Genomic DNA, 27,445 nt, shown 5'->3' with positions numbered 1-27,445 from the left:
TACTTTATTCCTATTTATAATCTGTTTACATTCAGTTTATCCATTTGCAATATTGTCTGAGATCAATTTAAAAAAAAAAGTCAATTTATTCAGAACATCCGCGCACATTAAAAAGGGTGCTCCAAGTGCAAAAAAATAATAAAAAGTGAATAAAAATTTAAAAAAAGAATGAAAAAAATAAATAAATAAAAATTAAAAATTAAAAATTAAATTAAAATTGAAATTTAAATTAAAATTGAAATTAAATTAAATATAAGATACAATAAAAATAACATTCTGCATTTTACATTGCTCAAACATTATGTGCAGTAGTTTATGAAAATTTATTCTTAACAGTATTTTAAGAATTTATATGTTACACGGTTTGGCTGAGAACCTTCAAACCCTTTTTCTCAACTTACTGTTTCCATAGTTACTGCTTGCTGCCTTCAGCAGAATAGCCAGTCATCTTGCCAGTTATTAGGAGGTGATACACTCTATATCTATGTGTCATTAAGTAAGTTACTCAAGTCATTCTGCTTTCATGTCATCATATAGTGCAGTAGTTTTGTTCTGGCTGAATTATGGATATTCTCCATGTGCTATAAATTGCAGTTTATGTGTCTCAACCTGCTTTAAATGCTCTTTGCATATAAAACTCTGCAGCAGGTGACACATTTGCAAACACTTTGGTAACAGGGATGGTCACGGCCCCTTTTCTCATTCTGCAAAAGGCCAATTGGAGCCTTGAGTTAAATCCAGACATCACGATAATGTAATTTAAGTCTTTGAGGCAGTGGAGTTAAATGATCTTATCTGGGCAGAGGTCAGCTCTGAGATAGTAAGCATCACATATATGACTCCACAGGGCAAAAACTGTACTTTCGAAACCTTAATCACAATAAGTAGATCATTTAAAGAAGCAAGAGCCAGATAGGATCTTACAATTTGATGCTGATGACTAAATTGATCCTGATCCTGCACGGAGGCTCAAAGGTCTCCCTTCTCTCCCGTTTGCTCTCTGCAAGACTTAATGGTAAACAGATTTTGTGAAACTGGTGAGCATCAACCCCCTGTTATCACTGCGCTAAAGCACCTGTAGGTGGCGTTGCAGCACTCGACTCTCTGTAGACCCCCACACCACCCTCCCTTGAGCAGCACCGCTTCACCTGTCCTATATGATGTTTTGCTCACTGGGAGTCAGGATCCACACACTGGATACGCACCACAACTAGAGGAGCAGATCTGGAGAGCCAGGCTGAATTTCTTCGTCTTTCTCAACTACTTTTATTCCACTTAAATCCTTCAAAGTCTTATTTGCATGATCATGTTGACAATGCGACGTTCCTTCGTGGTGCTTGTGACTTTTACAAAACTGTCTCCGTTCCGTCACACAGTGTTTGTTTTCACTGTGGTGGTTGTTTATCCGTTCGTCTTTGGCCGAGTTTGAGCTCCTGTGTCCTTTCCAGGACAGATGTTCACCGCTGCCGCCGCATCATTGCGACCCTGCCTCTGACTCACCATCACATGCTGCTGCTGCTGCCCGGTGCGTCTGCCGATCCGCGCCGCTGGTGATGGGAACTCTTTGGGACTGTCTGGCGCATGAAGGATCCTCACGGTTCAGTTTTCCCAAAGCACTCAGCTGCTGGTGGCTCTCACTGACTGAAAGGACGCGGGAGATAACTTGTATTTAAGTTAGATTTTTATTTTAAATGTTTTTAGTTCAACAGATGTTTGTGTTTTATTTATTTATTTTTTTCTGCTGCATCTATTTTGATTAGAATCCGCATTGATTTCGTTTGGTGATGCGCAAAATATCCAGCATGTAGCTTATTTTGAACCCAGCACGCCCACACCTCTTTTGAACAAGCACCAAATATTACTGGACCACTTTCGAGTGCGTGTTTCAGATGAAGAGGATAATTTGGAGTTACCTAAAATAGCCAGGTGTTTGTGTCAGACTCTGCAGAGGACTGTCTGCTCACTGGAGGTCCTCAGAAGTTCCGCTCATAACTGCAACTTGTTTACCCTTCTCTGTAAACAAGCTTTACGCAAGGATTTTTTGGTTTTACGCACGGCTGCCAATCTGTGCCATCACCTCTGCACCTCAAACACTGATGATGGGAGGAAAGGGCAGCGTCAATGGGCGTGAGGAGTCCCAGACCCGGGGTGCCTTCAGCAGTAAGGGCCAGGCACGGCCCCGTGAATAACCGCGCAACGACAGCATGCCCTCTTGGCCCAATCTCTCGCTGTGCCTCTCCCATAACTGCAGCTGGGAGGAGACCCACAACGCCACAAGGAACGCTGACCTTGGCCTGCCTCCTCTTAATTACTACTCAATCCCTCTCCTCACTGTCATCACCGTCGCCTGCACGCTGCTGTTTCTGATCGGGGTGACCGGGAACGTCATGACCATCTTGGTGGTCAGTAAGTACAGGGACATGCGCACTACCACTAACCTGTACCTGTGTAGCATGGCCGTGTCAGACCTGTTCATCTTCCTCTGTATGCCACTGGACCTTTACCGGATGTGGAGGTACAGGCCCTGGCGGTTTGGGGCCGCGCTCTGCAAGCTCTTTCAGTTCGTGTCAGAGTCATGCACCTACTCCACCATCCTGAGCATCACTGCGCTCTCAGTGGAGCGCTACCTGGCCATTTGTTTCCCGCTGCGTGCCAAGGCCCTGGTTACCAAAAGGCGGGTGCGCGCCCTCATTCTGCTACTCTGGACAGTGTCTCTGCTGAGCGCCGGGCCTGTGTTTGTCATGGTGGGAGTGGAGCGTGACAGTATGTGGCCAGATTACAGCTCGGGAATGAATGAGACTGGCTTCTCCCCGGAGGAAACGGACACCCGGGAGTGTAAGATGACGCATTACGCAGTGGAGTCGGGCCTGATGGGGGCCATGGTGTGGTTAAGCTCTGTGTTCTTCTTCATGCCGGTCTTCTGTCTCACAGTGCTCTACAGCCTCATAGGCCGCAGGCTGTGGCAGAGGCACAGAGAGACAAACATCAGCTCCCGTGTGGCTCACCGGGATAAAAGCAACAGGCAGACCATCAAGATGCTGGGTAAGTTTGGAGAGCGCGCAGATTACGCACACACACAGGGCCTCACCTCGTCCAGGCTGAATTTGTCATCATAGTGAACATTCATCTATATTAAGCAACGATTACACTAATGACTCCTCTCTCCACCCCTCCCTCTCCTTTTCCTCCTCCTCCTCCTCCTCCTCCTCCCCACCTGCTCATCCTCCTCCCTCCGTCAGTGGTGGTGGTCCTGGCCTTCGTTCTATGCTGGTTGCCGTTCCATGTGGGTCGCTACCTGCAGTTCCGCTTTCTGGACGCACCGTCCCCGCTGCTGTCTGTGTTGTCCGAGTACTGCAGTTTGGTGTCCGTGGTTCTCTTCTATCTGAGCGCCGCCATCAACCCCATCCTCTACAACACCATGTCCTGGAAGTACAGGGGCGCAGCGGCGCGCCTCTTCGGCCTGACCGACAGTCAGCCTACAAGAGGCCGCACAGCCAGCACCATGAAGGGAGACGGCTCAAACGGCTGGACGGAATCCACAGTTAGCTTCTAAACGCATGACTGTCAAAAAAATGTGGATATGATTTGAAAAACTATCAGTCACAAGATGATAACACTCACCCAAAGCCATTATTTCTGTCAGGGCCTAATAGAAAAACTGTTCTGCACATGTGAGTGCAGCACTTGCCTTTATTCAACTGGGACAAAAAGAAACAGGATGAGAAAAGTGCAAACCACAAAAAGCTGTAAGCCTCTATCTACTTTGTCAGCACGCATCAATAGAACTTCGATTTTTGTCAAACAGTTCATTTTCTTGTTGGATTATTTCAGCAAGTGCCATCCAGTATTCATACAACACACTCAGCAGCATTTCAAAAGCACCACTGGTGGAGTGGAAAACACACACACACACACCAGCCTCAAGTGCTTGTACTGATCCAAATGTGAACAACATGGGGGCTCACACGCCCGGAATACATGCACACATATAAATATAATAGACATTTACAATTGCCTTATATTGTATTCATACTCTGGATGACAAAGAAAGCACTGTAGAATTTGTGGCACTGGTCTGCACTCCTTCAGGGAGTGGCAGCGGTGCAGTGTGTGTGTGAGTGTGTTTGTGTGCGTGTGTGTGTGTGTGTGTGTGTGTGTGTGTGTGTGTGTGTGAGTGAGTGAGTGTGAGAGAGATATAAAGAGAGATTTGCATGTGTGTATTGTGTGCCAGGTGTTGTTCTTCAGGATGTGATTTCTGTTATTTGTTAGAGTGTGAAGATGTAAATGTACTTTGTCACTGTTATTACATTTCGTTGCCCCCTACCTTGGAAATGGAAGTCCCTGCTGTGTCGACGCTGCCAAGACAGGCCAACGGGGTTTGGGTTCATGTCCTGAAACTAAGAGAATGAATATTCCTGTGATGCCATGTGCTGCACAGCAGTGGGGTTCAACAAGGTTGGAGTTTGCTTCATGGGGGCTACAAAACATATTGAATGCAAACATTCCCAAGATTATTATATCTTTATGTTTGTTTTTCGTAAGTATAAATTACTTTAATCTTGTTTAAGGGATGCTTTGCTGATTTTCAACCAGCTTTATGTCACAACAATGTGAGTAGTGTGTGCAAATGAACTGTGGTAAACTTACCAGCGCCCAGTTCTCCCCTGCTCATCTCTCAGCTCAAATCAACTGGATAACGCGTTTCGCTGGGGCTGTTGCTGCACTACAGATTGTACTTTCGCATTTTCGTATACCCGCAATCACAAACGGCATAGAAACGGATCGAGACAGAAACCTTCCCTCGATTTTCTCAAACTCAGATCAAACAGTAAAATTAAGCACATCTGATCAAATGTAAACCATGTTTACACAAAAACGATCCACTGAAAACAGAATCGTTTCTCTTTTTCGTTTTGAAAAAAGTTCTGCATTTAGAGGACAACGTTTTGATAACAATCTCCGTGCACATGGAGCCGCAAAAATGACCAAAAACGCTGCAGTATACATGCCAGGCCAGTAGTTGGCGGTGTGATGCTCACGTGTCCTTCTACAGAGCGGCGATGTATAAACAAACAAAATGGCAACTGCACAAACGTTTGTCTGGACGGACGATGAGGTGGAGTTGCTACAGTTAATCTACACTATGATGGTGAAGCGTTGATAAATTCAATAGGGTGAGCAGCACAAGCAGAGCTCAGGAGTCCGCCACTGTCAACTTTGTCACGCATGCCTAGTGACTGCAAATTGCACTCTGGAACCCGTTTTCAAAACGGTGCGTTTTCAGGCACCAAAAACCCAGCTGTCGTGTAAACAATCGGCCAAAACGCAACTTAAGTTTACTATTTTCAGTTGAAATCGTTGTCGTATAAACAGGACCCAAGATTCTGACACTGTTTTGCCTACTTCTTGCCTAAAATGTCTTCAGACACACATTAAAGTGCCCATTTTGATTTATAAACAAAGAAGCAGGCGCCATACAGCTTCCCGTTTTGTAAAGTAGAGGCTTAAAATACTGAGATCAAACAGTAAAACTAGGCAGTGCAGATAAAATAAGAACCAATAAGAACCTGTGTCACTGTGTTGCCTATTTCTTGCCTAAAACATTTTCAGAGACATATTTTAGCTTACCATTTAACTGTAATTTGAGATTGTTTGGAACCAGCCAGCCATTTTGTTTCCTGTGGAAAAACAGCCATGCTTGCATTACATCACCCACCAGCAGGGGCATTTATTGGTCCGGTGTGGTGCAATGCATTCTGGTAGTTGTAGGTTTTCTGCGTCTTGATCAAAGGCAGATACCACAGCCCATTTCCTCTGTTTGCTTTGGTCATGTAGCACCAATTCTGCTGCATATACCTTGATTTATGAAAAGATCATCTTTCCTGAAGGCTCTTGCTACTTAAAATAAAATCATCTGTAAGGAAAAAACAACCGCTGCATATGAGGAGGGTTTGAGAAGGTGTCGTTGAGTTAAGAAGTAATGAGTTATCAGTTTGGTGCATAAGACAAAGAAAGCTGTTTGGTGTTACTGTAAAAATCAACAAGTCAGAGGCCATAAACACCTCAGCTTTCTGAGTCTCGTGCACCGTTGAAACTTTGTTGATTTTAGCCATCTTACATGTGCTGATGTCAGATACCTTGATATATCACATAAGTACAGGGCCTTTTCTGTTTATTTCAGCTGCATGGGGGAAATGTAGCAGATTTGTAATTTGTCTAATTTGACAAGATTCTTAATGCTTCTTTATGCATATTCAACTTCGGTACATAATGCAAACCCCTTGGGAAGGTGAAGTGACTTTGAAAATTCAAGAGCAGTCAACCTGTTAGCTGCCCCTGTGGACTCATCTTTGATACAAACTGCTCCCAAAACTGTCCAGCGAGAACAGGCAGAGTGACTTCAATGGTTAAATAAAACATGCACAATGTAAGTTATGTAATTTATGTCCTATTTTTTTCATTGATTTGCCAAAAGTTTGCCCAGTGGCAACTAATTTCATGGGTGAATATACATGCATAATCATTTGTAAAACTAAGTCGAAGCATTCTAAAGTGCCAAAGAGGTGCCGACCTACAACACTACTCTACAAGATTGTTTTTAAAAACAGCTTTTCCTTTAAATGTGTAAAAGATAATGCAACAGGTGGAGGAACAAATGTGATTTTGTTAAGTGTATCATCGTATCTTTTGGACAAAGAGGATCAGTGAGGTGTCTTTAAGTGATGACGTCGTGCTTGCTTTGACATGTAAATAGACGCTTTGTAATGCTACACTCGATGCTGTACACTCAGATGGTTTCAGCAGTCCAAATCACCGCAGCAGCCTCCACTTATCTGCACTGGATTTCAAAACACGGCCTCCTGGCTCTGAAGAATGTATTTCTGTTCGTAAATGTTTCTGACTGTACATACTGATGTCATGCCATACTATTTATTAATCTACAGGATGTATACGACTTAAAAGAGTAAAGAATTATTCATATTTTTTTTTTTTTTTTTAAAGATGACTGTGAATATTTCCTGCTGGGTCATGTATCTGTTGATAAAGTCTTATTAAAGTAAAAAAAGAGAAGGACAAACTCAAGTTTCTTTTTGCTTTTCTTTTGCAAACTTATTTGTATTCATCATGTGAGCTGGCACACACTTGACAATCAGGTAGCTGTTTGTCTCTAGCAGGTATGAGATGCAAATTACAAAGTGAGATGTTTGTGAAACTAACAAACCACTTAACATTAACCTTCCACCCACATCAAATATCATTTATGGAAAGTCTGAACAGCTGAGAGCGACTGAGAGACACATAGCACACCTTGACAGGGCCTGTAATCTTTTCCCCATGTGACCCTGCAATACTCCATTACATGGTGTAAGTCTCAGTGAGGTGTAACACCAGTCAGTAGATTGCGATCTTTACACAGAGACGCAGCAGTGTGTTCTTTCTCATCTCAGCTGGCATTGTATTTTTGTGGCCACAGGGCACAGCGCCACTCCATCACCTAAGACGGCTTCAAAGACAGCGGGCTATGCCCTCATGAGGTAACTTCAGGTACCTGAGTACAACATGCTCATCAGAAGTTCGTGAACATCTGTGGGAAAGAGCTGAAGAATTAAAAAAGTACATTTGAGTGTCAGCTCGCTGAGCTGAGAACTGAAAAGGTGATAAAACCCAAAAGTAATGAAGGAAGTGAGTTAAATAAAAGCTGTCTCTCTCAGAAGGCAGTTAGTGGGTGGATGATCAGTATGGAGAGGAGATGTGAAAGATCAGGGATGAGAGGTACCTATTCAAATAAACTGTGCAATGAAAATAGACAATAAAGCAAAAGGTGAAAGAAGGGAGGTTAAATCAATGAGTCAGACGTCATGATAGTTTATTTAGATGTGGGCTGTGCAGTGGAAAATGAACAATTAGACGAAGAGGAGGAGGTTCACATCGAAGAGGTGTTCACATCTATCTCTATATCAGTGTGTACCTGTGTATTCAGTAGGAGTAGAAATCACCAGAGGATCCATGATGGACTGTGTTATTTTCTTAGCTCTTTCAGAGTTGGATGGTAGTTCTGTCAAGCTAAGTGTGTCCAGTGTTGGTTGATTTTTCAGCAGAGCAGGTTTAGCATTAGCTTGGCTGCCAGTGGCTAACGCTATCTCTGGATGGTGGAGTGTGAGGTGAGCCCTCATGTTTGTAGTATATCCAGAGTATTTCATCCTAATGCTAAAACCGAAACTAAGTCCAGACGTCTAATTTAAAAGCTGTCGGCACATTTCTGAATACTTTGGGGCATCCATCTTTGTTTTGATGAACTTCCTGCCAACTGCTGCTAGCTCCGTTGACCTCACCTGGAAAAAAACATCATGATTTATTATTGTGGTATTAAAAGTTAATAATGTACATGTAAAAGATCAATACTTGGCATTTGTGTATCAATAATATTGCCACACAAAATATCGCAGTTGTCATGGGTGTGGTTAGAACCAAGATGTAGCAGCACAGACAATAAGGACAGTTTATAATAGTCTTTATTGAAGCCAGAGGAAAAAAAAACAGTGACAGTCAAAACAAAAGGTTCAGTCCAGAGTGCTTGGTGTGGCCCACCAAAACAGTGAACAGGTGAGTCAGTGGCGTCTGCTGGATGCAAACAAACGCTAAACCGTTCAACTGTGTGCAACAGTACCCTGAGGGAGGAGTCTGGAACCAGGAGTAAACACAGGAGAAGACAACACAGCCATGCGGAGCCGACTGTAGGCAGTGAGGGTCTTGACAACGATGATGATGAGTGGATCCTGTGGTTCGCACACAACAGCAGAATGTGCAGCCACCTAGGGAGGTAAACCGCAACACAGGAAATCACAGGCAGCAGAAGAGGTAATCTCACTATGGAGAGGTGGGTGACGTCTCTCCAAACAGCCATGGGGACACCAGGAACGTAGAAGCAGAGCTCTTGGTTGGGGACAGAAGGCTGAGTGGTTTACCAGGGAGCAGACGAAGCAGGAGAGTCAGAGACAGGCAAGGTCGGCAACAAGGAAGCAGTCCAGGAATAAATGCTGGGAATCAATGAATCAATCAATTTTATTTATAAAGCCCAATATCACAAATCACAATTTGCCTCACAGGGTTTTACAGCATATGACATCCCTCTGTCCTTAGGACCCTCGCAGCGGATAAGGAAAAACTCCCCCCCAAAAAAAAACCTTTAATGGGAGAAAAAAACAGTAGAAACCTCAGGAAGAGCAACTGAGGAGGGATCCCTCTTCCAGGACGGACAGACGTGCAATAGATGTCGTACAGAACATGAGTAGTAGGGAAGTCTTGCATGAGTATGACAAAGACCAATCTGGCAAGGAGAGTCTGTGAAGCAGGAGTCTTTATACTGACAGGAGGTGATGATCCACAGGTGAGAGCAGTTGGCTTGATGAGGTGGGTGTGGTGGAGAGGCAGGGTTAGTGGAAATTTACTGGGTTAACTGAGAGAGTGGCATGTATGGCAGGTTGACAATGTCCACTGTGACAACTATATTACACTGAATCATTTTTTTGCCCACCCCTAATATATAGTGGCCACTTCACTGGATATAGCAGCTGATGCTAAGTGTGGTGTTATGGCAAGCTGCTGTAATGACCATTTTCACCTAACGGTGGTGATGGTGCAACAGGAAAAGTTAGGGGATCACCAAAATCGTTTTCATCCTTTGGGGTCCAAGACTGTCTCTATCCAAAAGTCAGTGCCGGACAAAGCACAATCTGTGCACTAGACAAGCTCAAATCAATACAAATAAACAGCTTAGCCTACAAACAAGCCAGAGTGGGTGAAGTGGTAGGGTGGGGCAAATTGGCGGCTGCCTATGCCGCCTTCAGGAAGATTCGCCACTGTCAATTATTGCTGAAATGTTTCAGTCTGAGCTTAAGTAGTCGTTCTGTCCTCACTAGGGCTGCCCACTTATAGTTGACCAAACGTTAGTCGACCAGAAAGGTCATTCATCAGCAAGATTTCATTGGCCTTGTCAACATAAATCAAAACCTAAATGACTGGACCATGTGAGAATTTAATTTGAAAGGACAGACACAGGAAGTGGCCACGCTCAGCAGTCAGACAGGAGTCAGGTTAATTTCCAGGGCTGGTACCTGCAGTTATTCCACAGGCTAGTTAATAACATGTCGGGCAGGAAATCCAAAGTGTGGGGTCTTTTTGAGAAGGTGAAGGACGAACCCAAGGTGATATGTAAACTCATCCTCATTGGTCGACTACAAACATGACGTATCATCTGAAACATGGAAGTAGCTACATGCCCATTAGCCCACAGCGTCATCAACAGGCGGCTCGCTCAGTGTGTGACGTGCACTTGTAGATAAAATATAGGCCTATATTAATGAAGGTTCATTAGTACGGTTTTGTATTTCTCTGTAATGTAGCACAGTGTTAACAATGTTACTGATACTACTCTTTCTCACACCTTCAACTCAAACCATTGTGTTGCCCCGCTCAAAATATATCATTTAATAATTAAATTAATATCGTAAACATGTGGGTGACTAGTCGACTAATGGCCCTAAATGACGACTATTGGTTGACAAGGAAAATTCTTAGACGGGGGCAGCCCTTATCGCCACCTTGCCAATGTCATCTCTAAAGCGGTTGTTAAAAAATACATCAAAGTCAATGACCACAAAGGGATATTTCTGTATGATCTGGTGTTCTAATGATTCTTTGTTGATAGCGGAGGAGCACAGCCTGGATTTATTCTGCTGGAAAAAAGGTTGACATGTTGTTGGCTCTTCATCGTCCTGAAACTATCCATCAGGCTAACTTGCAGGCTTGTGCTGTAATTGTAGAGTACACAGCCAAAGGAGTAAACTCCATTTCTTCTCATTTGGGCATTGTCCCCCAGACAGCAGCTGATAGAATTTTTTTTCTTCTTTTTTTTGTTGATTGCACTTTTGTTCCTGGTGAACTTTAGACAACACTGTTGATGAAAATCACAAGAAGTTGGCTGCTTTAAAGAAGCCCGAATGTGTGCTTCTCTGACCCCACAGATCAAGCTGCATTCTAGCATTTAAAATTGTGCTTCTTGGCCAGCCATCCACAACAAACATCTTGATGCTTTCTGAGTGCTTTACCCTACAGCTTATTCATACTACATTTAACTGACTGCAAGAGCGAGTTATCACAGGGCCACTGCCTACAGTACACCTCCCAAGAACAAGGGTTATATTATATTATATTATTGCTCTACTAAAGCTTAAGTAAAAAAAAGATAAGGGTAAGATAGATAGTGAGGGAGTGCTGTTTTGCTCCCACCTATTTAATCGTTACACCACTTTAAATTAACCTTGCCTGGGAGCCAGATGAATCTGCAAGTTTTATTTGCTCTAACAGATACTTACATTTGCGATTTTGTCTGGTGTTGTCAGACGAAACAAACCTCCTGTATGTGTGTGCACCACAAAATGCTCACAGATAACGACTAATATTCCCCAGTGGTCTTCAGGTCGCTGCAGGGCGAGGGGAATTGAGCGTGCAGAGCAGCCGTCTCTCTCTGGTTGCCCTCGGGGACAGCAGGGGGTGATAGTGAGTGTGATTTACTCTTCTTCGCTATCTGGCTAAATGCTACCGAAGCCACTGGAGAGTAAATCTAAAATGGACACACATTCACACAGAGTTTAAATGGGCACGGATGGACTCACTTGTCATCCCTGAAACTGTGTGACAAAAGACAGAACTGTCTTTAATTACATAGCAGTCTCTGTGACATTTAAAATGTTTTCACCTTGAATAATTACAGACTATTAATAATAATTTAAACCCTAATATTATAAATATGGATTTCTTCTCAGCTTTGTTTACAACAGTACATAAAGGTGTATCCGACGAGAGCAGAATCATCATTCTCATTAAATCTGGAAAATGAAGATCAATACTGCTACACAACAGTAAATGTCAGCGAAACAATTTTGGCAGTGTCGACTATACTGTTGCTGTTGTGTGAAACAGTATCTTTTTATGATTATCTGCAGATATGCAAAAGCACAAGACCATAAACAGAAATATATGCAGGACAGCATGTACGTAGTACAGCTGGGTATCAGTACTCAATACTTTTAAAGGGCAAGTGTGTGGGATTTAGTGGCACCTAGTGGTGAGGTTGCAGAACTGAAACTTTTTTTTTTGTGCCAAGTGTTTAGGAGAACTATAGTGGGTGACACGAAAACACTAATAGTCCTAATGAGAGCCAATGATTGGTTTGTCTGTTCTGGGCTACACTAAACACCTCCACAAAGAACATGGAGGACTCCGTGGAAGCAGACACACTACATATCTAGATTTAAGCAGCTTACTCCAAGGTAAAGAAAAGACATATGACATACGAATATTGTAAACCATTTCTGTCAAGAGATGCCGCTTAATTTCACGCACTGGACCTTCAAGGTATCAACCAAAATAACCCAGACCCAACTAGTACACTCGAAAGCTTCACAGAGGAGTTGAAACAGGCAGCTACTTGCAATATTCCGTTCTACAATGTTCTGAAAACCTGCCGGTTCACACCAATGCAACTAGATGAGATGGTGTATCATCTCTATGCAACAACTCTCTGTACTTCTGTTCTGATTTCCAGCTTTTCAGGCTTATTTTGTGGCTGAAAATAATTTGTAGCTTCTTTAATATTAATGATGATAGTGATAGTGAGATACTGGTGGGGACAGAGCACCTGCCACAGCAAGCAAACACGCCGTCTGCGGACATTTTGTCTTGACCAGTGAACTTCACTAGCCAATTGGCTGTAGAAACAGGTGACGTGCTTTATGTTCTAAAACCAGCCGCTGGTGAATTGACCAGCAGAGTTGCAGGTGACACCATCAGTCGGCTTGAGTTGAGCTCAGACCGGCCAGTTCAACACCAGCGCCACCATGCAGGCTCAAGTCTTGCCATCCCTACAACAAGGCAGCACAAGAGTTGCTACAGTCTATTCCTGAGGATTTGTCTAGAGACGCCTGGCTGGCAGCATCCTGGATACAGACTTGGGAGACGGCTGGGCCCTCCTGCATCCACTGATACATCCAGGACCCAGGTGGCGGTGTAAAAGGAGAAGACCTACCAAACCATCTATGGACCTCGCTGAACCGTCTACGTACTAGGGTCGGCCGCTTCAAGTCATCTCTGAAGAAGTGGGGCCTATTGGATAGTGCGGCATGCGAGTGTGGCGAGTCTGAACAGACTGTCGAGCACATAATCACCGGCTGCCCCCAAAACAGCCCACCTTCAGAATCCGGCCTCTTCGATTTATGACCGGAGACGAGGGCGTGGTTGCACGACATGGAGTTGGCCATCTGATGATACACGAAAGAAGAAGAAGTAGTTCACACCACTGCAACTTTTCTCTGCAACATTCTAAAATGGTTTTGTCTTGTTGTGAAATGTTGGTCTGAACTGGGCATTAAGAGTGATTCACGTGATTAGTGGATATAGAATAAATAGGATAAAAGTATAAAGTAGTTTGACCATAAAAAAGCAACATAACTTTTGGATAAATATTAAGTTGGTTCAATTTAATTGAGTCTTGTGAGGTCAAATTGAATCAAACTGGTTGTGCTAAACTAACTGAGTTCGTCAGATTGTAAAAGATTCAATAATGCCAGAGTTGGAACTACATAAAAAGATGCATGCAAATTGTTTCCTTACTTTCTGATTAAAGTTAAGTAGTTGAACTTGTGAATTATTTTTTAGAGTGTATCGCAAATTCTCTGATAAAATGATACCTGCATTTGATCCTTTTTGTTCACAGATCTAGAATAAAATCACTATTTATATGGTTTTGCTCGCAGCCAATCACTGCAAGCATTCTTCAATTCCATGCAACATGTAATGGGACCACTTCCACAGCAGCTACAACCCATATTATCTGTGGTATGGTGAATTTGAGTTTGTTGTATTTGACGAAGTTGGTAGTGTTCCACACTACACTAAAATGCCACCAGACACTGCACACCGTGGCGTCTGGTGGCATTTTACACAGCCAAATGCTTCCATTGACATGATGGGTACTGAATGAAGTGGAAGACTAGAATTGGCACCTTGTGGTTTTATGCCTCCATGAACCAGTCAAGTTGCAGTTATACTTTATATCCATGTCTATCCAGACTCACTGGTAGCCATGACAGTTGACAATGCTTTAAATGTGGATGTGCTGCTAAGAAGCTACAGATTTTAAAATATGGATGGTTCATGCACATCTTCAAGCCGGCAGCACAGAGGATCTCTACAATTAGCACTGTCAAGCCAGTGTCTGACCAAATGTCTCCCCTTCTGGTTCTGCGTTATGACATTGAAAAATGGCAACAGTGAAGATGACCTTTGACCTTTTAGATATGAAATATCATCACGTCATAATTTTATCCTATTTGACATTTGTGTAAAATTTTGTCATAATTGGTGCATGGATTCTTGATTGGGGTCACAGTGACCTTGACTTTGACCATCAAAATCTTATCATTTCATAGTTGAGTCCAACTGGATGTTTTTGCCAAATTTGAGGAAATTCCCTCAAGGCCTTCTTGAGATACCATGTTAATGAGAATGAGACAAATGCAAGGTCACAGCGAGCTTGACCTTTATCCACCAAAATCTAATCAGTTCATAGTTGAGTCCAATTGGACGTTTGTACCAAATTTGAGGACATTCCCTCAAGGCCTTTTTTAGATAACCACGTTACTGAGAAGGATACAAACGCAAGGTCACAGTGACCTTTGACAACCAAAATCATATCAGTTCATAGCTAAATCTAAATGGAAGTTTGTAGCAAATTTGAGGAAATTCCCTCAAGGCCTTCTTGAGACACCACATTAATGAGTAGGAGATGAATGAAAGATAACAGTGACCTTGACTTTGACCATCAAAATCTTATCATTTCATAGTTGAGTCCAACTGGACGTTTTTGCCAAATTTGAGGACATTCCCTCAAGGCCTTCTTGAGATACCATGTTAATGAGAATGAGACAAATGCAAGGTCACAGTGAGCTTGACCTTTATCCACCAAAATCTAATCAGTTCATAGTTGAGTCCAAGTGGACGTTTGTACCAAATTTGAGGACATTCCCTCAAGGCCTTTTGAGATAACCACGTTACTGAGAAGGATACAAACGCAAGGTTACAGTGACCTTTGACAACCAAAATCATATCAGTTCATAGCTAAATCTAAATGGAAGTTTGTAGCAAATTTGAGGAAATTCCCTCAAAGCCTTCTTGAGACACCACATTAATGAGCAGGAGATGAATGAAAGATAACAGTGACCTTGACCCTTGACCACAAAAATCTTATCAGTTCATAGTCGAGTCCAAGTAGATGTTTGTGCCAAATTTGAGGACATTCCCTCAAGGCTTTCTTGAGATACCATGTAAATGAGAATGAGCGGAATGCAAGGTCATCGTGAGCTTGACTTTTAATCACCAAAATCCTATCAGTTCATAGTTGAGTCCAAGTGGACGTTTGTGCCAAATTTGAGGACATTCCCTCAGGGCCTTTGTGAGATTCCATGTTACTGAGAAGGATATGAATGCATGGTCACAGTGACCTTGACCTTTAACGACCAAAATCATATCAGTTCATAGCTAAGTCTGAATGGACGTTTGTGGCAAATTTGACAAAATTCCCTCAAGGCCTTCCTGAGACACCACGTTAATGAGTACGAGACGAACACAAGATCAAAATGACCTTGACCTTTGACCACAAAAATCTTATCAGTTCATAGTCGAGTCCAAGTGGATGTTTGTGCCAAATTTGAGGACATTCCCTCAAGGCCTTTTTGAGGTACAAGTTAATGAGAATGAGACGAAAGTAAGGTCACAGTGACCTTGATCTTTGACGACCAAAATCATATCAGTTCATGGCTGAGTCTGAATGGATGTTTGTGACAAATCTGAGGTAATTCCCTCAAGGCCTTCTTGAGATACAATGAGAATGAGACCAGTGTTGTATGGATAGACAAATGACAGGCGTATGGACAGTGTGAAAACATAATGCCTCTGGTCACAGCTGTCACCGGCAGAGGCACGAAAAAGGTATCAAATTCAGTACTTTATTATTTTTGTACTAGTACCAATACCAGTACCCTGAAATAAATTACTGGTATTGTTATTTACACCCCTACCTAGTATGTCAGTAGAAGTGCTGATGAATAATGACACACACAATAAAACATGCAGGTGCAATCAAAGTCAGAAAAAAAAATCAAAACATTTATTGGGCATAAATATATTATATATACGCTACCGATACAGTTACGTCTTACATACATAGGGTAGTATTTGCAAAAATCTATACATTAAAATTGATATGGCAGTTTCTTTTATATAATGCATATGAAATTGTCTAACATTTACAATACAAGAAGAAATGCATGAATTTCTTATTTTTTTTCTCAATTCGTAGACCATGACAACATTGGAATGTTTGTTTTTAAATCGTGAGGTAAAAATATGTTTCTTTTTTTGTCTCGCTTAAAAAATAGTTAAATACCTGTGAGTCTCTGTACGTTTGTCAAATCGCCAAATTCTCAGTCAAAATTCTCTACTTACTGTAAAACGTACAAAACATAAAAAAAAGAAAAAAAAAAGTAAAATAAAACTGATCAGAAGGCACAGACGTGGGGTTGCTGGGCAAAAAAATTGTCTCTCGTTCTCGACATACCCGCCAAATGTGCAGGACCTGCAGGGTGGGTGGGTAGGGGAGGGGGCGGGGTGTCTATAAAATCACCAGCATTTGAAAATAACAAAACAAACAAAAAAAAAACACAACAAAGCACATGGGGGAGTACCCTGCCCACAAACACACAGCCTTTCGGTTAACATGGCGTTAACCTCGGACTTTACAACACTAACATGACTGGCCTGAGCTCGGCCAAACACCTCTGCTCTCCCATTGGGGCATTAAGGCTTGAAGAGGGGGGAATAAGGGGGCGGGGGGCTGTGGGTGGGCAACATAACATCAGGGGTTTTAGGACAGGACACCTCACATATCACCTGTCGACTACAATGCAACAGGCTAGGTAGACACCATGAGCACGTCTGAGAAAGGAACCACATGAACTGTACTTCCTTTGTCACCTGCTCTGCCGCAGGGAGCAGGGTGCCATCTAAGAAGCACAGAACCATGCTCCAGTAATGCCAATGTCACAGTGATGCCAACGACAGAATAATGCCAATGAATGTAACAGACGGCGTTGGCAGTAGTGTTTGGAACAGAGCGATGGACCTCGCGTCTCCTCTCGCTCACATTAACCTCATCAAGACTAATGCTTGGCATAAAAAAGTGCTTCAACTCTGTTAGTCATAATGTATTACCATCTCATTCTATAGCTCTATAGATATCTCTGTATATCATCTCTTAGCAAAATACTGGATACAAAATACTAACTACTGCTATACCAGCACTAGCCTGAACAAGGAATCGTCAATATTATTATTGTCATCATCTGCCTGAAATCATCGCATGATTGTTTTTGCCTTTTTTCTTTTTTAAATTTTAACCTTTCAGTGTGAAATCAGGCCGTGTTAAAAACTCCGAAAGGGGCTACACATCTCAAAAATGGCACATTTTTGCTTTACAAAACAAAATAATAAAAGATAATATGAAAAGAAGCATAATCACAGATCAAGTTAATGTTTTTTTTTCCTTTTGAGAGAATAATAATAACAATAATAATAATGCTGTGTCGTTACAGAAGAACATCACAGAACCCTTTAGACGACTGCGAACGCAACATCTAGTGGACACAAGAAGCCTGCGCTTTGGCAATAAAACAGTAAAAAGATATCAGAAGCTTCATTATAACACTAATCAGGAGAATAAAAATAAAAAAATAAGCCAAAGGCAGCGACGTTTATCCCAATACAGATGACTTGAACTTGACCCCTAAGGCCTTTGCTTTTTGCTACATGTCTCTCTAAGCATTACAAGAACTGCTCGGCTGTGCACGGCCGCAACAGGAGATGAAAAAATAACAAAAATACATTTGGTTACATGTTTTGAAAAACGGCAATGATAACTGCAATGCATGGACTGATGAGCTACACGTTCCCAACAGCTGTAAGAGAAATACTTAAAGGGTTACTGAGATAAGGAATGCTGGCCTTAATCATACAATCTAACATACATCCATTAAAAAAAAAAAATTAAAAAAGAAAAAAAAAAACATGCTACAAGGAAAAAAATTAGTATATAACTACACTTGTCTCTTAATCTTTAAACAATAAATAAATGAAGATTGCACTGTAATTGGCATGTAAAGTACTGTATGCAAATATATAGTATAAATAAAACCTAGAAAAGAACTCTACCTTAACTTTCCCATCAACTTTGGCAAAGGTATTTTGAGCTAGTAAACCACTTTGCTTACTGACACATACAGGAGCAAGGCACAGCATTGACAGAGGACAAGATACAGCATCAAAAAAATGAAAGATAGGAGGGAGGGAGGAAGACACAGAGAGAGAGAGAGAGAGAGAGAGAGAGAGAGAGAGAGAGAGAGAGAAACGGAGGAAGAGAGGCTTAATATGATGACGACGATGACAGCGATGGGGATGACAGGATTAGATCTCCCCTCTGTAAGGCCTTATCCCTGAGGTACGTTACAGGCTGCCAATCAGAGCCGAGCGGCGGCGCTAAACCCCTCCTTCCCACCCAATCCTTTCTTCCCCTGCACCCCACCTGACAAAAAGTAGACATGTCACACAATAATCAAGCAGGTGAGGGTGACTTCTTTGGATCATCAGGGTGTGTATTGGGCTGTACCTTGGCTTTGTTTTTCGGGTCGGGATTAAAGGGGGGGTTCAGGAGTCAGGCGGGAGGGTGGTTAACTAACGTGTGTCAGAATGCCCTGTTCTGTTGAGTCGTGTTCTGTTCTGTCAAAGGCTGGTTTGGTTAGTGAACATTAGTTCAAATCCCCAGAGAACATGTCCGTCTGAGGAGAGACCACAGACTTGCTACTGCTCTGATTACATGTCAATAAAGCACCTTTTAATAGAGAGAGAGAGAACAGAAGGAGGGGAAGAGAGGAGGAGGCGGAGAGAGTGGCGCATGGGCAGATAAGATGGGATGGGTCGAAAGCAAGAGGAGAGCAGCCAGAGCGAAAAGGTAATCACGGATAATTATGCTGCAGGGGAGGAGAAAAGAGGAGAAGAGTCTTCAAATGTATCGATTCACAGACTAGCTGGAAGGAGAAACTACGGCTTCAGCACTGCTCTGGCTGGCTAAATTTCAAAGAGACGGGGGGTAAAGCTCAAGCTAACTCCTAATGGCTTTCCTGGTTAACACACAGAGCTCTGAGAAGGGCAGTTAGCTTGGCAGGCTGTTAGCACCTCTGGGTCTGTGACGCTATGGGCACATCGCTACTAAAGCTACAGATAAATAGGCTGGAGCAATGGTACTTGAGATGGTAGAACGACGGAAGGGCTGACCTAGAGCCAGTCAGCCCTTTCCTGGTTAAGTTGCAGCCAATCACGATCCCAGCCCTGCTTCCTAAAGCCAGTTTATGCCCAACATTCGAATACCTACAACGGTTCATATTCTGATCCAAGACCAGTGTTTAAGGGCTCCTTCGAGCTGCTGAACTGACCTCAGAGCTGCTGTTTGTGAGCACCTAGAGTCGACTCCTCCCCTTTCACACTGTACTTCAGACCTTACATTGCCATCACTTATATTACATCACTTTTATAGCATCATAGATATTTGTTATAATATATATTTATATATATAGATTGTGTGTATATATATTAGATTACTGGTTTTCCATTCTTTCTTAGATATAATAAAATCACAGGATAGCAGCATCTTACACCACACATGGATTGCATCACTTTGGTAGCTGAATGAGTGAGTGATTGAATGTTAAAAGCTGAGCTGATATGCGATTGACTTCTTAGGAGGAAAAAATGTGCGTTTCTCACCGTCATTGCATGAGTGTGATCGTGAATGTGTGCATGTGTGTATGTTTGTCAGTCTGTGTGTGTGTGTGTGTGTGTGTGTGTGTGTGTGTGTGTGTGAAAGCAGGTGCAGATTGCATGAGTTGACCAACAGTCTGTAAGAGTAGCGACAAACTGGATAATAAGGTATGAACGGCTAAAGCTTTGTAGGCCTACATTGGAATATGGCTGAAATGAATAAAGACTGCAGCAAACAAAAAAAAAAAAAAAAAAGTAAGGCAATGACCGTCAAGAAATATACACGTTCTCTAATCGAGTATGTTTTAAAAAGATACAAAATAAAAACATGCAAGTCAGTCTGAGGAGCAACTGCTTTGCTCACAGCTATTTTAAGGCTTGATTATCAGTTTTCTTTCCCAACCGAGGTACAGCTAAGACAAGGCTTCCCTCGACAGAAATCCTTAACAAATGAAACGGACAGTGACACAAAGACGACAGAGACGTAGAGAGAAATGAGACCGAACTTAGTGAAGGCTGAAGACAACAGGAACAAGGTGAGGAAAAGCCAGACTCGATACTTTGACTAAAAAAAAACAACAAAAAAAAACAAAACATACATAGCCTTAGAAGTACATCTCAAGTGTTTGTTTTGATTTCATTCGGTTCTTTCATAGACATTTTTTTTTTTTTTTAAAGTTTCTCTGTGATTTCGCTTTCTCTTTCTATCCTATAGTTTAAAATTCCCTCACTTCATGAAGAAGTACTGTAGCAAGCAGGCGATGAGGATGGAGAAGCCCGCAAACACGCACACGATGAGCGCCGCGAAGCGCTCGTCGCTGGAGATCAGGCCCGTGCCTTTGCCCGTTTCCACGGCGCACAGCTCTCCCGACGACGCCGTCTCCTGGCGACGCAGCGTGAACAAGGAGGAGGGGCTCAGTGGTCCGCACAGCTCCTGGCACGTGTCCTGGCAGCGGCGGCAGGCGCCCACTCGGAAACGATAGTCTGTGTTGCCCTGGAGACCAGAGATTTGGAACACGCCCTCCTCTCCCTTAAAAACCTGCGAGGGGAGAGAAAGACAGGAAGTTTAACACCCAGGCTGTAAACACATAGGCAGTTTTTTCCCATTACTGAGCACACATAAGACTGAGCCATCAACACTCAACGCCCGCCAGCTGATTTTACTGAAGTGCTCATGAGTGAAATGAGTTGGTTGGTGTTTTGTTGGAGTAGAGTCCTGCATGCTTGCTTGGTTTCACAGTGGCATATGATTGCCTTGTTTTCATGATGTGGGCATGGTGAAGCTCTCAGCAGGAGCCTATTTACAAAGGAAAGTGATGTAAGTCAAATTATGAGAATGCACACCCGGCACAGCGTCATGGTCATACTGCAGAGAGAGGTTCAGCCCTCCTCCAGAGCATCCTGAGTCCCAGCTTTTTGAAATGCTTAAAGAGGACTTGTTATGCTTGTTTTCAGGTTCACACTTATATTTAGGGTTTCTACTAGAACATGTTTACATGCTAAAAACACTTTATTTTCGTGCTGGAACACCTGTATTCACCCTCTGTCTGAGACGCTCTGTTTTAGTGCCTGTGTCTTTAAGCCCTCCAGTTCTCACATTACTTGGTCATGTACAACCGGTCATGTTCCAGCAGGAATATGATCCAAAATCGGGGTGATATAAACCAGTGGTTCCCAATTGGTCCAGCCACGGGGTCCAGATGTTTCCTTAGTCATCAGTTCAAGGTCCACACAGTTTAAAATATTCATACTTGCGCTTGGCTATATCATTGACCCAGTTTGCTGTCACTGTCAGGTCAGCAAAGGTTGCAAATAAAACAGTTCACATGAGTGAACAACATGTAAAGTCAATGATAAGACGCTATTAGATGAAAATTCCCACCGGGCAGCACGATGGATGCACAAATTAAGCGGCGTGAATGAAGTGCGTAGCGTGATTTTGGGTCATACATGTATTCATGAGAGTTGACAAATCTTAACTTCAGCGACTAATTTGCGCCACAATGACCAATCAGCATTGAGATCCTACGGGGTTGTTTGACGCTGAGGATGCACCGGCCTAAGTCCATTTATTGATTAATCAATTTAACGTAGGATGCAAGTTATTTGTGCGTATGAAGCCAGTCAACGCAACATTCCAACTCGCATGAGTAACACAATGCGAATTGTCAAATCACGTTTGGTGTGAACACGCTGAACATTTATCACTCACTCTACGGCATGAAACGGCACTTTAAAGCAAAACATCTGTGTTAGAAATGTACTGGATTTCAAAATAAAGACTGTTTTTTACAATCTTGACACGTTCATGAGTCACTTGCGGTCCAATCAGAATCAACCCCTGACCCACCAGTTGGGAGACATTGACATAAACAACATCAGCAACCAAGACTAGCCTACATAGTTCTCTGACGTTAGCATGTAGCTACATATACATTAGCAGTGTGCTTGCAGCCGGGGAATGACTGTTACTCAGAATAGCGTCACTTTCTACAGTGACAAATCATCAATAAAAGCTCCTAAACACAGCGAGACATGTTTCAGCAGCAAAATGATCCAAAATCAGACTCAAACTTCTGCAACCACGATTACATGTTTCCCTGACATTAGCATGTAGCTTCATGTAGCAATAGAGGCTACGCAATGTAAACACTTGAAGCAGCATGCTTGGAGCAGATGACCAAATAAAGAAATCCTGCACACTATGATGTCATACTGTAGCCAGATGAGAAAAAACATTGGAAACAGAGTCTTCAGAACGGTCTGAGGTTTTTGCTCACAGGGATTACTTTTGCATGTGTTAACGTCATTATTTGAAATTTTGGCCACGTTTAACATGAACAACCTTCACTGTAACCCTATTAAATATGAGCAGTTATTGCCACCACTCATCTCGCCTACTCAAGTGCTGCTTAGAGTTTTAACTGCTGCTAGTTATAGAAAGTAATAAATAAAGGACTTATTCAGATTTCTGTCATCTGTTCCCTGCCTGCCTTATACTTTACTGGGACTACATTCTTAGATCACTCCTAGGCTGAAACATACAGTATTTGATACAGCACAAGTCCATGAAACCAAATCTTGCCATGTTTTACCCCATTACTTTAACTCATCTTCCAGTAAACCTCTTTTTTCATTATCAAGTGGTAAATTCCGTTCAGGAACTGGCGCACAAATAAACTCACTTGAAAATCACTTCACTGTAAAATACTGATAAGAGGTTGCAGATCTGCGTGTCATGTAATGGCCGGTCTGTCCTCATGAAATGTCCTTGGGTAAGACAAAGAGCCCATATTTGCCCATTTCTTTTACATAACTCTACAGGCTGTCTCATAAAACGTCAATCACATTAAACTGCAATGAGGTAGAGGAAAAAGTGACAGGTCACCTTCTTGCTTATGTGACCGTAGAAGCACAATACGTATACCTGTTTAATATTTATACTGAAAAGTCATGAAAATTGATGATGCCCAGCTGTATGTGTCGATAGAGGTGGATGAGCATTCCCAAATGATTTAATAGACAGCCCCTCCAGGATGTTGCGATGTGGTGATCGCAACAAATAACACAAATTCAACCAATCCTCGTGAATTCTGCGCGACCTTGCAGTTTTGTCCGCAAATTTGACTAATCATTGTAGCTTTTCCGTGAGTCACCAAACTCGTTTCTCGTTGTGAAGATGTAATAATAATAACTTTATTTGTTGAGCACTTTTTGAGCTGAAAGCACAATAAGATTTCCAAGGTGCAGGAAACATACACTCCATACATACACTCCCTAAGTCTATCAAGTGACAGAAAAGGCCATTCTACAAAAGTAAGGCCCTTAAATCTTCCACTTGGTATTGAGTGCCCTTGTTTGCGAGATAACCCTTAATGAGGGAAGTGAGAAATATTAGGGTAGAGATCTTTTCCTAAGAAATGAGACACCACTTCATGCAAATCGGTATGGCTGACGTGCAGGCATACGTCACACTTAGTAGCAACGCAAATACTAGTAGTCATTCGGGTTTGAAGATGCGTACTCCAGCGCTTGTGGCGTGTGCTATGTTTATTCTTCTCCGTCTGATGAATTAACGGAGAAGAAATGCTGTCAACAGGAGGCGCCTACAACGTCTTCTAGTTCTGATCGATTTTGTTCGGGTAAGTCGATTTGTTTTAATATTTTGACGCTGTGTTCAACCGAGTTGCTGATGAGTTTATGCTAGTCTAGTCTCTATATACAGACTCTGCATTCAGTGAATGTAGAGTCTGTAGGCAAACCCCGGAGATCTTGCCTCCGGAAGAAGAGCGGAAGAGCCCTGGTTTCTGGTTGTAGGCTGTTTGTAGTCTGAGTGATATTGACCAATCACGTTTGAGCCGGCTGCAGTTGTTGCCAGGTTAAACGGTCCGTGCGGTGAACATAACTGGCGTCACTGCAAACTCTGAATCCATTGCAATGGTTCAGCATATTTACTTATATATAAATGGAAGTCGGAAACGGAAATTCGCCTCCTCCGCCCAAATCTAACCGGAATGCCAAAAAATCGGGGGTCTGCCCCCAGAGGCTGTATCGCCATCTGCTGGAAGTCAGACGCCGAATACAGCTGATGGGTTCTGAGAATGACGCTAGTCCAACCATCTGTTCTGCTCCAAAGCTGAGGAGCAAGAACTAAAAAGGCTTGATCACCCTTTGTCTTTAACCTGAACTTTGGGACAGTTAGAAGACCCAGACTAGCAGATCTAAGAGGGCTGTTTGGACGGCACATTGTGACGAGCTCAGTTATACACTCCGGTGCCAGATCATTGAGAGCCTTGTATGTGATCAAAAGAACTTCAAAATGGATTCTAAAAGAAACTGGAGGCCACAAACAACATTACTGCTAAAGACCGTCAAGGCAATTCCCTTATGTTCTGCAAAACACACCCAGAAAATGGGTGAAACTATTAAAGAAGCTGTTGCATCCATATCTATTGCACCTGCTGAAAGAATTAGAGTGAGCTAGATTAAATATACATCATTAGTGGTAACGTTTGTGTAGCATAAATCACAACATGATAGAGGCGTGTTTGCCAGTTTGCATGACAAACTGTGTATGTGTGTGTGCATGTGTGCGCTTGGTAAGGAATAAAAAGTCATAAAATGTTAAAACATGGTGGGAAAGCTTTATTCAGCATTCTTGGTAAAGTACACTAGAACAAGTTGCCTTTGGTTTTCAATTAACTTAATAGAAAAAAAAAACCCACACAACTATTTTTGCAATTTTCATTTGCTTCTAAAAGCATGCACTTTTCTTTTAGAAAAGATACTATGAAATGACAAATTAGACACCTACAGCGGAAAACTGGATTTCACGTTATTTCCTGCCCCTAAATTCTAACAAACTGAGAAGCTGCTCATTGGTTTTGCTCCACACAGGCACAAATCTGATGAAGTGACAGTCATTTAATACACATATAAAAGGTGTCTCTCCTCTGTTACCCTTTCTGAGTTCTTTTTTTTTTCAGTTGTTTTTTCCTGTAAATGGTTTCTCTGGGAGACTCTTGTCCTTATTTGAATTGAGTGTCTAAGGACTGAAGGTGTGATATGCTTTACAGATTGTGAAGCCATTCAAGGGCAAATTTCTGATTTGTAAGCCTGTATTATATAACCAAAATGGACTCAGCGCTGATCAGGAACATAGACATGTCTTTTTCTGCGTGTAAGAGCGGCTAACACACGATTTTTCAAGCAGCAGGTGGATCCTACGTGTGCGTCTGTGTGGGGGTATCACGCAAACGGATATTGACTTGCAGTTTTAGCCTTCAGAACTTCCTGTTTCTCTTATTCATGAATGAAAAACCACACAAAAAGAGGACACACACACACGCAGAAGGAAGCATATAAGTGTCTGAAAAGCAGCATCACAGATTTGTATTGGCAGCTGATGAAATGAGCAAACACACATCACGCACATTCCCACATGCACACACGCACAGATACACACACAGCGGCAGTTTTGTCTCCTGGTGAGTATCAGCAGTTCAGCAGTAACCATTCAGTAATTCAATAACGGAGACTAAAACATCCCAGAAGACAAATGTCTCTTTGTGTGCAGCTTACGAGTCTGCTCATCGCTCCAACTGCCAGCCATCCAATCCCCAGTTTCCAAGCAGAGCCAAAATCTTTTTTTTGTCATCTGTTTTTGTGTTGTTATTCTCATTAAAACCCTTCAATACCATTCAATAAATGCTGCTGGCACTGCAAAGTACCTTCAATTTCAGAATGCTCTATCTCACAGTGCGGGGAAGACATATAGTGTGTGTGAGATTCTGCAATGTGCAAATTTGTGTCTAGGTGTGTGGGTGGCTGAGTGCTCCATAATGTCTTCCCCTGTCAATGCAAACTGAATTTTCCTTCTCTCTTAGGGAGATAAGAAAAATATCCCCCCAGCAGTCGAACACACCTCTACAATTTTAAGAATGAACGAAATTATTGAAGCGGAGCCACAGAGACGCGGGAGCTCTCAACACTATCCTCAAATGACCCGTGTTTGTGTGTGTGTGTCTGTGCGGGACGAACCTGTTTGTATTCTGACTCGCGTCCCACCAGCACCTGGAGCACGTAGCTCACAGGATCTCCTCTCATTGGTGGGATAGTCTCCCATGTGATCTCGCACATGTTCCCCTCCAGCTGGTGCACTCTGGGAGCTGTTGGAAGAAATGGCATGAAAAAAAGAAGAGTTAGAAAAGATACAATATCATACAAATACTTGGATTTTCTGCATCTGGGTCTCCTAAAAATAACTTCAACCTCCCTAGAAATAGATGCACTGTATTCTCTCCTACCTTTACTACCTTTACTACTGCAAGAATGCATTCAGAAGGCCAGACAACAGTAACTTAATTAACACTAGCATCCATCATCCTGGACATAAGCCGCAACAAAGAGAAGAGATTCTCCGCATGCAATGATTCTGTTTTTCTGTGTTGATAATTGCGTGGCAAAGCAATAATACCCCTAGATGATAATGTCATTTTACACTGCTGAGAACAACAACAACATAATAACAAGAATCCATTTCCGATTGCATTAATATCTCTGCTAAATACCGCATATATTTTACTAAAGTCCACCCTGTTCATTGGATTGTGTCAACTCCTGTTGTTGTGGATGAAAGCCGATGGCTGAGAAGCGTTTGCACGGTGCACATGCACTGCAGACGGTCTCTTTAGAGGACGTTTGGCACCCCTGAAACTGTTATTTACCTGTTTATGGATATGTCAGTAGCCTGACAGTCATACCCATAATACTTCCTGTTATATCACCTGAGAGGATACTCTTAACTGTGATTATTGTAGCTATAATAAGCCACCGCCCCTCAGTTTACAGCAAAGACAACATACTGGAGGCAATAACTAGCGAGGTGACAGTAAACATGTCATCTCTAATAGCAGAACAGGAACAACTGGATTGCCTTTTCTTGTCCTGTAAGTGTATCACCTCTTTGGGGCCATTCAGTGTAACTCCTGACCTGCTGGAGACACTTGTAACAGCTTTT

General features: G+C 42.5%; 2 protein-coding genes across 3 annotated transcripts in view; one reads left to right on the top strand and one right to left on the bottom strand.

The window, feature by feature from the left end:
* Positions 1-1,184: 1,184 nt before the first annotated feature.
* On the top strand, positions 1,185-7,061 carry ghsra (growth hormone secretagogue receptor a). Its single transcript, XM_033613877.2, has 2 exons — positions 1,185-3,042; positions 3,240-7,061. Exons 1-2 carry the CDS (start codon positions 2,205-2,207, stop codon positions 3,551-3,553), a joined length of 1,152 nt encoding a protein of 383 aa, XP_033469768.1. The 5' UTR covers positions 1,185-2,204; the 3' UTR covers positions 3,554-7,061.
* A 13,462-nt stretch (positions 7,062-20,523) lies between these two features.
* The window catches only part of fndc3ba (fibronectin type III domain containing 3Ba), a 146,720-nt gene continuing 139,798 nt past the window's right edge, over positions 20,524-27,445 (bottom strand). For both annotated transcript variants that reach the window (XM_033613234.2, XM_078175182.1), the window contains 2 exons: positions 26,467-26,594; positions 20,524-20,965 (listed from right to left, as the gene is read on the bottom strand). In XM_033613234.2, the coding sequence (XP_033469125.2) occupies positions 20,654-20,965; positions 26,467-26,594 (440 nt within the window). In that variant the 3' untranslated portion in view covers positions 20,524-20,653. The remainder of the gene's footprint in view (positions 20,966-26,466; positions 26,595-27,445) is intronic.

This window comes from Epinephelus lanceolatus, chromosome 15, assembly GCF_041903045.1.
Source record: "Epinephelus lanceolatus isolate andai-2023 chromosome 15, ASM4190304v1, whole genome shotgun sequence".
NCBI classification, from domain to species: domain Eukaryota; kingdom Metazoa; phylum Chordata; class Actinopteri; order Perciformes; family Serranidae; genus Epinephelus; species Epinephelus lanceolatus.
Note: the sequence above shows the minus strand (reverse complement) of the source record. Positions and strands in the feature narration are given on the sequence as shown.

Coding starts and splice junctions, on each gene's coding strand:
- ghsra (XM_033613877.2), top strand. CDS start 2,205: ATGCCCTCTTGGCCCAATCTCTCGCTGTGCCTCTCCCATAACTGCAGC. Junction 3,043..3,239: donor GCAGACCATCAAGATGCTGG/GTAAGTTTGGAG, acceptor TCCCTCCGTCAG/TGGTGGTGGTCCTGGCCTTC.